This window comes from Vombatus ursinus, unplaced genomic scaffold (genome assembly GCF_900497805.2).
Source record: "Vombatus ursinus unplaced genomic scaffold, bare-nosed wombat genome assembly UNPS02014847.1, whole genome shotgun sequence".
In the NCBI taxonomy this organism is placed as follows: Eukaryota; Metazoa; Chordata; class Mammalia; order Diprotodontia; family Vombatidae; genus Vombatus; species Vombatus ursinus.
The window spans coordinates 6,979,423-6,995,395 of record NW_020954625.1 but is presented as its reverse complement, the minus strand read 5'-3'; the positions used below and the strand labels follow the sequence as shown (position 1 = coordinate 6,995,395).

The following is a 15,973-nucleotide window of genomic DNA, read 5'->3' as shown; positions in this document are numbered from 1 at the left end:
TGGACTTTTTTCAGTTTTCTGTTGGATCTTTGACTGACTCCTGTTTAAATGCTTTCTCCATTCATAGCATTCCGTCTACCATCTCCATGCTTTTGAGTGAATGCCACCCCTTTCCCCCATTCCTGGACTGCACTCCCTTACTTCAGTCTGGGAAATCCCGTAGCTTCCTAAAAAGCATCACTCAGATGTTGTCACTTACATAGGGCCTTTCCTAGTCTAGCCACTATCCCAGTTATAGCAATTCCTCCTCCTTGCAATTCCTTCACATTGTCTTGAATATACTTCTGCATTTTGTATTATTTACTGGTGTACATGTTGCATATGCCAATGTTAAATGCCACTTTGTATGCTCCTTCCAAGTAAACTGTAAACTCCTCAAGGGTAAGAATTTCATCTTCTTTTTTTTCATCCCCAGAGCCTAGCATAGGGGCTACCTCATAGAAGTTTGATAAATTGACTGTTGGGTTGACTTGAATGTCCACGGAACAATAGAGTCAGTCACTAAGGACATTTGCAAACTAAGAGGGATGCACTAGCTGAGAAGGGACCTGCAAGTTTCCTATTGAGTAGCAGAATACTATAGAGCAGGGAACACCATCTGTATGCCAACCCAAGAAGTGAGAGAAAGGCAGCCTTGCACTCATCCAGGTTCTACTTACAGCAGACACGTGTTGCAGGAGGCACATGACGTCAACCATGTCAGCTAAGATGAGCAGCCTGGTGACAGCAGCCAACAAGGCACGGGCAGCCTGAACCACGGCCTCCCTCTTTGGCAAAAAACAGGGATCATCTGTAAATGTTTCAGCTGATATCTTCAGAGCTTCACCTGAAAAACAGACCCACCCAAAAAAAAAAATCAGTTAAAGAGAAACATGGCCTATTCATATCCAAATATTCATGCTGGTACTCTCCATGTCGATAAAGAACTGGAAACAAAATGGGTCCCCATAGATTGGGGAATGGCTTTATAACTTGTGGCACAGGAAAGTAATGGGAAATCATTGTGTCATAAGAAATGAAGAATATGAGGTGTTCAGAGAAACAAGAAAAAACATATAAACCAACACAGGGGAAAACTAAGTGAACTAGGAAATGAATACACACAGCGACTGTGACAATGAGAGCGAAAAGAATAGTAAACTAAAGCTGAGCATTCTATCATTGGAATAAACAATCTTGGCCCCAGAAAGTGGATGAAGAAACACAAATCCTTCCTTTCACTGGATCATGGGAGCCTGTGGGTATGAAGTGTTATGTATGTGGTCAGATGTGATTGTTGCATCATTTTTAAATAAATGGTTTTTTCTTTGCTTTGTTGCAAGGGAAGGTTCACAGGTATGAGTGAGAGTAACTGAGGGAATATATCCAAAAATGACTGTGATACAACAAAAAAAATGCATCAATAAAAATTTGTAAGTATTTTTAAATCAATCACACGTTTAAGGAGAGTTGATCAGAGGAGTCAAGCACTCACCCTCAGGTGGAAATCAGCTTCCCCAAAAGATTCCTGAAACAGCTAGGTGACATAGTGGATAAAGTGTTGAGTTTGGAGACAGGAAGCTCTGAGATCTGCTTTGGACTCGGATACTTAATTAGCTGGAAAAGTCACAACCTCTGTCTGATTCCACTTCCCCATCCATAAAATAGGGATAATAAAGGTAGAGCACTTTGCAAAATAGTAAAGGGCTATAAAAATTAGCTATTATCATTACTAATATTATTAACTGTTATTGTTACTAATATTACTGCTGCTAGTGCTGCTACTACAACTACTACTAATACTAATACTACTACTACTACTACCACTACTACTACTACTACTACTACTAGCAATCCAAAATTGAAAACCCAAATGAGTTGGGGTTGATGGGGAAATCAACCCCCTACCATCTGGAGAAAAAAATCAACCAAACTTCCCTTCTCAAAAAAAAAAAAAGAAGTAAGCACTCAGGGTTTGTAAGCCATCAAACAATCCCCATCCCGTGGATGTAGAATCCATATGAATACTGGGTAAACTGTCCAGACTCAGGTTCTAGAGTGAACAGTCTAGATCTAATGAATAATAAGAAGAATTAAGTACATGAAGTAAAACTGCAAAGACATATTGGGCTTCCAAAAATAATTAGGCACATGGGACTCATTAAAATTCAACACTTTATACCCCAAATACACCTGAAGATGAAAGCATGACACAAATCTCCACAATGCTTTGGGCTCAGATGAACTAGATCCAATCCTGGCAGTTAATATCAAGAGAATCATTTGCTACTTTGACTCCTTTCCCTGACCTAGAGTTACTTGAGGAAAATCACTAAATCTAGCTTATATTTGGCTTCTGCCTAGGTTTTCCAAATGTGAGTAAAAGGGACCAATACATACGGGTAGAGCAGCCATTATTTCACCAAAGAAAAAACACAAAACTTGCACAGGATTCATAGGAACTCACAAATGTCTACAGAAACCCCAAATATTCAAAATGCCCATTAGCTCCTTACAGAAGGGAACTGAAGCTAAGGTTGCCCCAGTGGCCCCTGTGATATTCTGGTGAATCCCTAGCCCAACCAATTCCTCCTAGACCAGTAATGTCCCTGTCTGGTTTGGATTCCTATCCCCACCTCAAGGCAAAAATATCTTGCCAATTGAGCAACCCCCTTCAATCCTAACCTTCACCATCCAAATAACTTTCTAGCTTTGTTCTCTTCATTGGATGATGCTCGGGAACTAGGTGGGCAATTCTCTTCTTTCTCCAAATTACACTGAATCAGGAAATTCTTTCCTTCCTCAAAAAGATATGGTCACCAAACTCTTGAATTTGGAAACTCCTCAACTTGGGGTTACACTTGAGGCTACCCCCAAAACTAAGACTTCCTTCTCAAGCTAAGTGGACAGGCACATACCTGTTCCTTCTAATAGTTTCTAAAGGAAATCTCTCATTGGTCTCAACTACCAATATCTGTTGAGCTAGGAAAATTTGCTCTCAGGATCTCTCCTCTCAAGACATGTTAAAAAAAAATGTGACTCCTCCTTGCTTTTGCCCCAACATCTCATTTCCAGATCCTAGGTGGAGAAGAATAAGAGGGAGGATAGACTGATTTCCTACCTTCCTTCACCCCACCTTGTCTCCCTTTCAGGAGCATCCAATGAAACTACCATCAGCCCTTGAAATTGCTAGCTTCCACTGAACATGAAAGCCACCTTGTTTACAAAATATAGTAAATCCCTTACATGAAAAGACCTTCCAATCCAATATGATAGAATAGCGTCCTCCTTTAAGTCAAGCACATGGCAGCTCCCTTCTAAAGGTTTAATATCAAGAGAACTCTCTCATGGTACTACTCCCTCATACAGTCTACATCTGATAGTTGGTCCCCCAAAAAAAGTTTCACTGTGGTAGAAAATGTACCATATCTCCTTCAAATTATAAACATTTTATTCATGTTCTTTGGCATTAAGAAAATGACTCATTTAATTTCTACCTTATTTACAAAAGAACAAGAAAAATTTAACTTGTTAAATCCATTAAGTCCATAAATTTGGATATTTCTGGTACCATGGATAATGGAAACAATGACATTTCTCCTAATAATCAAATCCTTAAAAATCCTTCATACAACATGGTACATTACAATTAGATATAACAATGAATTTTGAGGTCATGCCATATAAGTTTCAGTTAAAGGAACTGTGAATGCCTAATCTAGAGAAGAGAAGATTCAGGAGGTACATGATAGTTATGTTTAAGTACCTGAAGAGTAATTTAATGGAGGAAAGATTGAATAAAGCACTGGTATTGGGAAAAAAAAAACATATGTTTCATTTTTGTCTCATACACTTACTATTTATGTGACCCTGGGCAAGTCACACTTCCTTATCTATAAAATGGAAGTGATAATAGTACCTAACACTGATAGCAGAGAGGAAGAAATGAGATAATATGCACAATGAAACTCTTTTTTTTGCTTTTTGCTAGGTTATTGGGGTTAAATGACTTGCCCAGGGTCACACAGCTAATAAGTATTGTGTATTGTATGTCTCAGACCAGATTTGAACTCAGGTCCTCCTGACTCCAAGGCCAGAGCACTATCAGCTGCACCCCTTAGCTGCCCCGCACAATAAAATATTTTAAAAACCTTAAAATAATATGTATTATTTGTCATCATCATCATCATGATCATCATCATCATCAGTCATCATTGTCATTGTTGTGTTTGGCCTCAGAGGCTAGGACCAGAAGCAATATGTGAACACTGCAGTAAGATAAATTCATACTTGGTATCAGGAAAAACTTCCTTACAATTAGAGCTGTCCAAAGTAGAAGACACTGACTCTGGGGGATAGTGGGCTCTCCCTCCATGGAGGTCTTCAAGCAGAGACTTGGATATTATAGAGAGATTTCTCAGTCCAGTATGATTTGGATTGGATCATTTTTGTGATCTGTCCCACCATCCTCCATGTGGAAGTGAGGCTGGGTTTGTTTTGTTTGTCCCTGGAGGGAAAAACTGAGAGAAATAGGGTGAATATACAGAGAGTTAGATTTCAGATTGATTATAAGGAAAAACTGCCTAGTAACTAGAGGCATTTTAAAATAGGATGGGGCACCTCAAGAGGCAGTGGGACCCTTATCCCTGGAAGTCTTCAGAGAGAGACTTGGGCGAGCACTTGTTGAGAATGTTGCAGAGGAAAATGTTGTTAAGCATACCTAGGATAAAAGTGCCTTCCCAGTTCTCTGCTTCTGTATTTGGGTCATGAAGACTAGACCTAATAACTATCTCACAGCCCTAAACACTATGACATGAAACCCCCTTGGAGCACAAATGCTGAGAGCTCAGAATCATATCCTCTTTATAAGCTGTGGTACCACTGGGCTTTTATACTCACTTGGGTCATGATTCCACCCACTCTATAAAAGTTAAAACTATGTACCAACTACCCAGGTGAAAATAGTAACACTTCCAAACCAGCCAAGGCTTCACCCTGCCATGCAAAAAACAAGTGTTTTCATCTTGGTGAGGCCACCATTGAATTGAAAACATAGAAGAAAAAGGTGCCCTGATTCTCTGTGAAAAGTCTAAGGACTAGGGGCACTCAATAAAATCCAAATGAACCTGAGGAAAGGAAGAATTTCCCTCACCAATAGCCAGGAAGCACTTAAAAAGTGATCTCCCAATATCTAGGACAAAACTTAAAGGTAAAATATTCCAAATTTGGAGCCTTTGAGGAGAAAAACTGATAATTTCTCTATGTGTGGGAGTTAAGAGAAGTCAAGGCTACTGCTAAAAAATAAAAGTGTCTTTAAAAGGCATGAATCTAGAGTCACCCAAAGGACAGTGATCATCCTCTTGCTGCAGCAAGAGTGAGAAGTCATTGATGGACAATGCATGTGCTCCATGAGTATCTATCTAACATCAAAAGACAGTCAAGAAGGCCCTCAGCACACTGGGTCGACCTCTCATGTTATATTTACAGGAAGATTTACAAGATTTACCCAGATTTGATAGTTAGAGATGGCTTAGTATCTGTATCATTAGAGGGAATACCTACATTCATTAAAAAGTACAAATTCATAGAAGTATCCAAAAATAAGAACATGAGTTCTTATTGACAAGTGATAAACACAGAGTAGTTCAGCTGATTCATATAATAGGAGCAGCTTCCTCTCTGTTATTCATTAGAATGAAAGCTCCTTGGGGACAGGCACTGTTTGTTTTGTCTTTGTATCTCTAGGACTTAGTACAGTGCCTGGCACACAGCAGGTGCTTAATAAATGCTTATTGATTGACTGATCTTAGTTCTGAAGAGCAGCAAATGAATATTACATTTATTAACTGTGAAGCTAAACACTAATATTCCTTCTGCATAGAAAATTAGTATACATTAGCATTTATAAAATTAGCTAAAATTGCCCAAAAAGCAGACTTTGCTGTTTAATAAATACTGTCCTGCACTATATAGAGTGCATATAATAGCAGATTTTTTCAATATAATGGATTATTTTTCAAAACTGTTATTTTCTTTATATAAGCATTTGATCTCTGGGAGGGAGGAGAAGAGAGATGTACTGGGAAATATAGGTAATATAAAAACAAAAGATATCAATAAAATTTACATTTTAAATGATATCAAAAGTAGATAAGGTAGATAAAATACATGATAGATAGATGGATGGATGGATGGATGGATGGATGGATGGATGGATGGATGGATGGATAGATGAATGATAGATGGATGATAGATAGATACTGTCCTATGATTAATTAGTAATTTTATACCTTAATGAATAGGAACTCCAGCTAAAAACACAAAAATAAAATAATTGCAATCTTCCTTTTCCCAACCTAAGAGCATTTTCCTGAAATACATGTTCAAAAATTTCTCTCCTACTGGACACATTTCATGCCTTTCCTGTAAAAGACATTTTCATTGATGCCAAATTTGTCAGCATCATGAATAAGTATTTATTACACAGGCAATCAAATAAGATGGCAAGCTCAGCATCGTACTGACAGACTTACAAAGACATATTGGCAGCATTATGGTAGAATACAAAGAGCTCTGACCATGGAGTCAGGGGAGTTTGGGGTTCAAATCCTATCTCTGATATTTACCTCTCAGTGCTCTAGGGAATGCTCTAAGTGTATAAGCTACAGAAAAAGGTACCAACCTGCCTTGGTAGAGGAAGTTTCTTCCCCCAGGAGTTTTCTATACCAATGAAATCACAAGTCCAGTGCCAAACCCAGTAACCCCAGGACTGTCAGAAGGGTCATTGTCATCATTAGTAAAATGATAGTAATGGTAGCACCAGCCCCACAGAAGCTTTGGGAAGAGAGCACTACAGGAATGTGGCCCGTCATTTTTACTATAGTTTCCAACAATGAGAACATCTGCTCAAATTTAAAAAAAAAAACCCTGATACATGAAAACATAATTCAATTATACTAACAAAAACCAGGGCATTCATGGGTGTCTTTTCTTATTCCCAGTGGTTTGCAAAATAAATTTATTAGCGTTTTAAATTAATTTCAACACAAAACCAAATTATTTTAAACCAACTTAAAATTCAATAATACTATGAAATTTCAGATTTAAAAATGCTACAAAATACTAGAATAGCCAACTGTTTAAAGAACTGACAACGTAAAAAAAATTCATGTTATTACATGAAATTCCTGGGCAGGTATTGGGGAGGGGGTTGGTAAAATGTATAGAGCACTGGATTCAAAATCAGAAAGACTTAGGCAGGCTTAGTATATAAGTCATATAGGGACTGGGTTCTCTTTTAATTTTTTTCCTTTGATCCTGACCTGTAATTCCATCATTATAGAGAACTACCAGCTCCCTCAATACAGAGCTCCAAGCTATCTATAGCTCATAGTCTCAGAAAGCTGCTTAAGTGTACCAAAAGGTTGAAAGACTTGCTCAGGGTCACACAGCCAGTAGGTGTCTGAGGCAGACTCCAAGGTCAGACTATGCCATACTAGCAAAAATCAGAGATCCTTATCTTACTGTTTATGAATCTAAGAAATTTGTTACATAAGGAATAATTTTTTAATATTGTGTCTGCCTATCTCCCCCAGGATAGAAATGCAGGAGCTACATGGGGGCTTTAACCTACTTCTTTTTTCTGACATGTGCTGGTTCACCCCTCCTTTGGCCACCTGGTGCCTCCCTCTGCACTTTTGGGGGCCCACCATATTGATACCAATATGAACACCTGATCAACTTAGCCCACTGCAGCTCAGAACTCCCGAGCTCAAGAGATCCACCATCGTCAATCTCCCCACTAGCTAAGATCATAAGCATGTGCCACCACATCCAGCCCGCTAAACTTTTCCATTTTTAGGTAATGCAAACATTATGAAATGGGAGGTTTTGTTTCTGCATTAAGATTATAGCCCCTGCAACATTAACTCCCAATATTGCAAGTGACAGTCTTTTAAAGTTATTTACACTAAAACAGAGTGATAATAGCACACAGCAATTTACATTGTAAAACAAACAATAAAAGAATACTAATATAGATTTATGGTTCAATTATCTGTTAAAGCTTTGTATTGAAATAGCTGTCCATAAATGTTCTCCGTTGAATTTATCTCTGAGTGATGATGGGTGCTATTGACTGGAATGTCACGAATAAACATGCCTTTTAGGATTATTTCTGATGCAAATCTTTGTTTGGGGAAGGAAGAATCAGTTATGACACCTGCCCACACTGGATACTAATCTTGTGTTTTCTGGCATATCTTTCTGAAATTGAAGAAAATGCAGGTATTTATACCTCCCCAGCAAGACTCTACTGAGCTAGCAAAAGCTGGAATTTGTATCCTTGATTTTCCAAGAGCACTAAAGGAATTCCATTACAAAGAGGCAGGTGGGCAGGATGGAAGTCTAGAGTTGGTCTAGGGTTTATAGACTCTATTCTCTTCCCTTCCTGGAAAATCAGGAAATTTAGCTTCCTATCTTGTGATATCTCTTCCATTCTCCAGGCATTTCAAATATTCCTAACAGTGGTTTGGCAGTCCCAACAGCTACTTCAGAACCCCTAAAATAAAATTCATTTGAGTCTGGTGACTTAAATTAAAGAGTAGCTACTTGTATCTTTTGGAAATAGAGTCCCCATTACCCATTTTTATTTTGTCATTTCAAGAAACAAAAGGAAAATTGAGAAGTTCTACCTTCTTTGTATTAACAGTTAACATCATCTCATACTCCCCAAGCAAAGATCTTTTCCATATTTCATCCTCCTATTTTCCCAGATATAACTTTTTTTAAAAACCCTTTTGCTGTCCTTAGATTTCCTTATTAACCTTGAATCATTCTGAATTTTAACACTCCTGACACTACCTTTTATAAGACCATGCTATAAATTCATATTTCTTCTCTGTTACCTAGCCTAGCTCCCACCTCTTATACACATTTTTTTAATCTAAGTTAGAAAGTTTCCTATGTATCTACATCAGTCTCTTCAGACAATACTTTTTTTTTCTTTTTCATCAGAATTATTTGCACTTATGTCTTCAAAGTTTCATTCCTGTGCACCTGACATCCCTCCTAGGTTGACCTCCCCTGTAGAATTTTTGTTCATGGGATTTTACCAAGACTTCCTCTGAACCCTTTGAAATCTGCTCTTCCAGATCCCAAGGTGTACATCAGGCTATACCCAGATTTCCTTTTCTCTCTCACAAACTCAAGGAGAGAGAGGTCACTTCACCCCTAAAGTTCCCATCATTTCCACCAATCAATTCATTCCTCCTGTTAGTGGAAATCCAATTCAGAATAGAACTCTCCCTTGTCGGTTCATTTTTTGTAGTATGAATTTACCAATAAGGCAAGAGAAATTATTGACTGCTTAGCTTTTAGCAGAACGAGTACCTGCAGATGTGCAGATAATAAAAGTCCTATCCTATCACTACAATATGATGTCCTTGAACGCATCTATTTTCTCAGTTGAGATGTGAGGGCCAAAAGATGGCAATATCTGTCAATGGTGGTGACTACAGCATCAAACTTTCTCCCATACTGACCTTACCAACAGCCAGTACATAAAAGCAAGTAAAAGTGTGGTCACTTGTAATTGAAGGGATGATTTTCCTTTTTAAATCAATTTGATTCAATAAACATTTACAAAGTGCTTACTATGTGCTAAATGCTGGGGATGCAAATAAGAAAAAGAGATTGTCCCTGATCTTGTGGAGCTTAATATCTAATGGAGAAGAGAAGATAACAAACAAAGGGAAGCTGAAAAGGAAGGGGGGTCTCCAGAGGGTACCCAGCATGAGCAGAGTCAAAGCCAAGCAGTATAGTTGATGGAAAATTGGAGTTACCAGGAAGTTTATGAGCCTTCTATAAAGGAAAGCTTTAGGAGGAGTTTAGAGCACTTTCCTCCAGCCCTCCACTCAGAGGGGAGAGGCAAGTGAGGGTGACCTGAGAAAGTGTAGAATGTCAAAATCTGTCATTCTTTGTGGTGATGGGATTTCATTTTCCTAGTACAAAGGAGAGAGATACAAAGACAGAGAGATTAAGAGTCATTAAGGAAGAGACAAGATGCCAGGCAGGGGAGACTTCTGTGCAATAAAGCCATGTGCCTTTGGAGATCTTTTCATCCTGGGCAGCTTTCCTGTGTGTCTTTTTTCTCCATTTTATATATTCCTTTAGAAACATCTTATGTTCCAGGCTGTGTTATGAGTTACCAAAGGTCCTAAGACTGGAAAAATATGGAAAGCTTTAGTTGTAATGAATCTATATAATGCAATCAATAATTCTCACATCCTTAGCAATACCTTCTGAGCCCTTCCCTATTCTCTCCTATAAGCCTGTGTTAGAGGTCACAGGACCTTGGCAGCCAGAGTTTGTGGGATCAGGGACATAGAGTTAAAATACATTTAATCCTTATAACTGCTAAGTGGGGGAATGGGAGAAAGATAGTCCTCATGAAATACACACACAAATATTCACATATAATTCTTTCTTTACTCTCTCATGTCTATATTTCCCATGCCCTAGCTTGTTATTCAGATATTCAGTGTGCCATCACCATATATCCTATGGCTGCTCTAACCAAAGCCCTGTACTCTGTCTTGTGTATTATACACTCTACATTGTATCTTTCATATGTGACATTTTATACAAGTAGTCACGTAGACACATAGCATTAAGCTTTTTATTTTACTGGTGCCAGCACACATCAATAAGTTTGAATCCAGAAAATTATTATTAACAATGATAATGATGATAAAAACTCAATCTTCAAATAAACAACAAGGGATAACTATACAATAATAACTTCTACCTCTAAAGAGTTTTCTAAACACAGGATTTTTTACATCTCATCAACAATATACATAGACAACAGAGAAATTTTTCCACAGCCTGTCTCCAACCTACCTTTCCAGACTAATTACACAGTACTCCCTTTTATGCACAATAACCCAGCCAACTGGTTTTTTTTTTACTGTTTTTCATACATGGCATGCCATCTCCCATCTCCATGTCTTTGCACTGGCTGAGTCCCATGACTGAAATGCACTCTCTCCTCATCTCCACTTCTTAGAACTCTGAGTTTGCTTCAAGGCTCAACCAGAGCATTACATTTCCATGAAGCAGTTCCATATGCCCTTATATTCCCAGACCCCTAAATTATCTTGTATCTATTTTGTAGATACCTATAAATGCACATGTCATCTCCCCTGGATAGATAGACTGTAAGTAAGCTTCTCAAGATCAAGAATGTTTCACTCCATTCTCTGGGTCTCTAGTACCTACCATAATACCTGGCACGTAAAGTAGGTACTTAATAAATGCTTTTTGCTTGCCTAATTGATGGAGTAGGAATGGTGTTAGAAGGAAGAAATGAGCAATGGGGTAACTTTAAGCAGATCTTGAATGCTTTTAAATAACCTTACCAGCTTTTACTTTACTGAAGAGAGTGCTGGCCTTAAAGTTAGAAAAACTATGTTTCAAATTTTGCCTCTGATATTTACTAGTCATATGACCCTTTGAAATGTACTTAATCTTTCTGTACCCCCATTTACTCATCTGTTAAATAGGTTTAAGAGAACCTAGGGCACCCATATCACTGAGTTGTACTGAAGCTCAAATGATACAATGTACATAAAATGCTTTGCAAATGTTAAAGCTATATAAATGCTATTTATCTCTATTTAATATACCTTAACAAAGCATCACTATCTCATTGAACTCTTATCATGATTTTATGTGACAGACACTATAAACACTCAATCCCATTTTTTAGATGAGAAAGTAGAGTTTCAGTGAGACACTATTGTCCTTATTTAGGAGATGGGGAAACTGAGGCTCAAGGAAAATTAAGTAGCAGAATTAGGACTTAAACCCAGGTGTTATGACTGTAAAATGTTTTTTTTCCTACACTGTATGGTACAGATAACTTCATTTAAATATTTCACCTTTCAACTATTTGCTCTGGCATCACATAAACATTACCCCCAACCCTCAACTAAATTTTTTGTCTTAGAACAAAAAGCTACCAAATAAGCTACTTTTACCAACAGAAAATAATATATATACATATATGCCCACATACCTGTGACCAAAAGTACATATTAACAAGAAGTCCTTTTGTAGAGTCTTTTTTATAGCCAACTATATGAGGCACCAGAGTATTAAATCAAGAAGACTTTTTGATAATGCTCTCTAGATAGTTCAATTTATGGCTATCACAAAAATTAATGAGCATTTGGGTTTTATTTTATGAATACAAATTTCTTAATGCATTATTAATGATAAAAATATTGAGCTCAGATGAGGCAAATGTGAATGCCCTTTCCAAATGCCCCAAGACCCTACAAATGGACACCACTGCATTCCCCAACCATTTTACAAATTGACATAATCAACACACAAGCAAACTGGAAATTAACAAAAATAGCTCTTAAGAGTTTATGCCCCAAATATGGAGTAGACTCTGGCTGCTGGGAATAGAACATCTCAAGATGAACTATTCTATACTTGCCTTTCAAGTGACCCCTTGCTAATAGGGATGTTGGCATACTGTGCAAATATCATAATCTTGTATTGAACATGGGGATTTCATTATTCACTTCAATCTTTAGCATCCATTCTCTCTGGTCTCTATGTCCCTCAACTCATTCTATGTATTTGACTTGTCTTTATTCTCATTTTTTAGCTTTCTGATTAAAGCATTAAAGAGCACATTTATAATTTTTTAAAATCTCTTTTTGTCCCCTATCTCTAATTTCCCTATCGCTTTCTCAAATTCAGACCAGAACTTTGTCTCCAAGGCTAGAACTTTCTTCCCACATATTCCTAACTCCAAAATACCATCCAAACTCCTTGACCTTTACCACTCCTCAAGCTGGCCATTATTCATGCTTTAATTACTTCTTACCTCATCGTAATTCTTTTCTTCATGATTTCCCCAAATCTCTGAATTTCAGAGGCTACTTAATGACAATGCCCAGAGACCTGAGGACGCTAAAAAGAGGGTGAGTAGTTTCTTTTACTTTATAGACCTCACAACTTTACAAGGCTGCAGGACAGGCGGCCCACTGAGCCTATATCTTAGCAGACACTGCAGCTGAGCTCAAAATTGAACAAAAAAGCAGGCTGGAAGGCATCTGGGAAGCTGTTCAATACCTTCAATGGTCCATAGTTACTCATGGCCACTGATGCCCACCCATCTCTTTAGTCTCCCAAAGATGAAACGGATGAGAGTCATGGAACACTCTGACCTGAGATGAATCAAAATTTCAGGCTATCTGAAGGGCAATAGGTAGGTCTCGTGGTCTCCTACAAAGCCTTCTCTTCGACATTGGAAGTCTTTTACTATCCAATTGCAGCTCATTTGTGCAGGCTTATTGTATATTGTTCCAGCCAAACTGTCCTTCCTACTTGCTGTTCCCATTAAATTGTAAGCTCCTTGAAGGCAGGACCCTTTGTCTTTCTTTGTATCCCATCACTTAGCACACAGGCACTCGGTGTGCACTTAATAAATGCTTGTTGACATGATTTGAGCCTGTATATGACTTTGCTAACCTCCATGAATGAAATGCTCTCCTTCCTCAGGCTCAATTCAAGAGCCACCTTCTCTACAAAACTCTCTTCCCATACACACCCCACAATTTTCAGTACTCTACCCTTAAAGTTATTTTACATGTGTTCTGTACTTTTATTTGTGTACATATTGTTTCCTGCAATAGAATGTAAATTTCCTGAAGGGAAAGACTTTTATTACTGTCTCTTTATTCCCAAAATCTGGCATCATGTTTGACAAATAGGGATAGAGAAGGGACTGGACCTTCCATTTTACTGGTACAGGGGACTCCCAGGTGAGGAAATACCCTCTAGCACTAGAGACCAGCACTCTGCAACTTAGAGTCTTTGTTGTCTAGATCACCAAGAGGTTAAGTGATTTGCCCTGGGTCACATGGCCAGTGTGTGTCAGAGATGGGACTTGATACCATGTCCTGGCTTTGAAGCCAGCCCTCTAACCACTATTATGTGCTGCCTTCCATAATATATCTGACATGTAATAGATGCTTAATAAATGATGAATGATGAATGAATGGATGAATGGTAAGTGTGTGTATATTGCCAGCAATGACTTGCACATAAGAAGCATAAAAGTTACCAACAAAAACACATGGCCAGTGGGTCATGTCACAAAATTGAACAATAAACCTGAATGCAACTAAAATGTTATTCTGGGTTTTTTTTTAAAAGGATATTAAAAAGAGCTAGAGAATAGCATCCAGTATCTTGGGTAGCACCTCAGTATTGGATTTAGGAAAGACACACAGCTAGGAAAGGACTAGCTAGGTGATGCAATGGATAGAGTGCCAGGCTTGGAGTCAGGAAGACATTTTTATGAGTTCAAATCTGACTTAGATGCTTACTAGCTGGGTGACCCTGTGCAAGTCAGTTAACTCTGTTTGCCTCCATTCCCTCCTCTGTAAAATGAGCTGGAGAAGGAAATGGCAAACCATTCCAGTATCTTTGCCAAGAAAACCCCAAATCGGGTCACAAAGAGTTGGATACAACTGAACTTAAAGGACACATCTAAAACAGCACAGGAAAGGAAGTAAAGGGAGGTTGGGATCAGTGCTGGTGGAAGAAGTAAGCCTCACCAATCAGATGTGAGCTCATCCGAGGTGTGAGAGTGGCTCCTTCTGTCTTTCAACCTCTCCTTTCTACTTGTAACAAGAACTCTAGGTAATAGTATACATTTGGAGTAAGAGGACCCAGGTCCAATTCTGCTCTATGTCACTCTCCATCTGAAAATCTCGGCTTCCCCACATGTAAAATGAGAGGCTTAAAGTAAATGACCTCTTCCCTTCTAGTTCCCAATCCATGGTTCTAAGCCCAATTGACAAATCCTCCGGTGCTCCACATTAGGAAGTTTCTACCTATACCTGAGAATCAGAGCCTTCAGCAGAGAGCCCCAGAGAAAATGAATTCATAAAGATCACAAAAGATCATATCACAGTAGGAAGACAGAGAAAACTACTGTCTTAAGGTGAAATGGAACCAAGAATATTTCTCACTTGCAGAAGAGGGGGAAGGGGGAGGAAGAAGGAGGGTGGTGGTGACAGCCAAGTCTATGGTTTTATACAGGGTCTTCATAAATTCCTTGTGCTTAAAAAAAACTTTAATTTTAACTTTTCTAACAGGTATTAAATATGGATGAATGAACGAACAAACATTTTAAACTATTTACTATATGTTGGGCACTGTGCTAGGCAATGGGGATATAAATACAAAGGTCACATAGTACCTGCCCTCAGGGTACTTACATTCCCATAGGGAGAAACAGCATACATAGGACAGTGGTGTCGGGGAAGAATGTTTTGGAGTGGGGGATCCAAGTGATGGTGAGTGGAAACAGAGTGGAACCAATCAATTGTCATGTTCTTTCCAGAAGCACTGATAGTATTAATTGGAATACAGTTCTCAGAGAAAGAGATGGAACTCTGAAGAAGAATGGGCAACCAATACGTCAGAATTGTTGGATATAGGCCAGCTTAGTGGATATGGTAATGTAATAGGTAAGGCTAGTTTTCACTAAGTCAGTCACTCATTCTTCCCCAATCAAGGTAGTTCAGCCCCAAAGCAAAGGTCTTAAAGAGGATTAACTTTGGGAGGGGGGAGGGAAGAGAAAGTGAGGCACACTTTCTGGAGCGCTGTCCAGAGTGCTGGTCCAGGTGAGTTCAAGCATGACAGAAACCTGTGTTCTTTCTGCAACACCAGGATCCCAGAGTTCCTATGGACCTTGGAAGTTGTCTGGTCCAATTTCCTGTTCCAAGTCTGAATTCCTTCTAGGCCCAACAAGTGGTCACCCTGCCTCTGCTTGAACATGCCACCATGAAGGGGAAGGTACTCTCCCTCCAGCTGAAACCTTTTTAATTCTGCTACCCACACGACTCATCTCACCTTCACATCTACAGTAGCCATTTTTTGCATGTCACAGGATATGAAAGAA

General features: G+C 38.6%; 1 protein-coding gene across 1 annotated transcript in view; it reads right to left on the bottom strand.

Moving 5' to 3' along the window:
* CTNNA3 (catenin alpha 3) overlaps nucleotides 1-15,973 on the bottom strand; it is a 1,857,428-nt gene that overhangs the window by 1,785,573 nt on the left and 55,882 nt on the right. Inside the window, exon 3 of the mRNA XM_027840655.1 lies at nucleotides 660-826. Within this exon, the coding sequence (XP_027696456.1) occupies nucleotides 660-826 (167 nt within the window). The remainder of the gene's footprint in view (nucleotides 1-659; nucleotides 827-15,973) is intronic.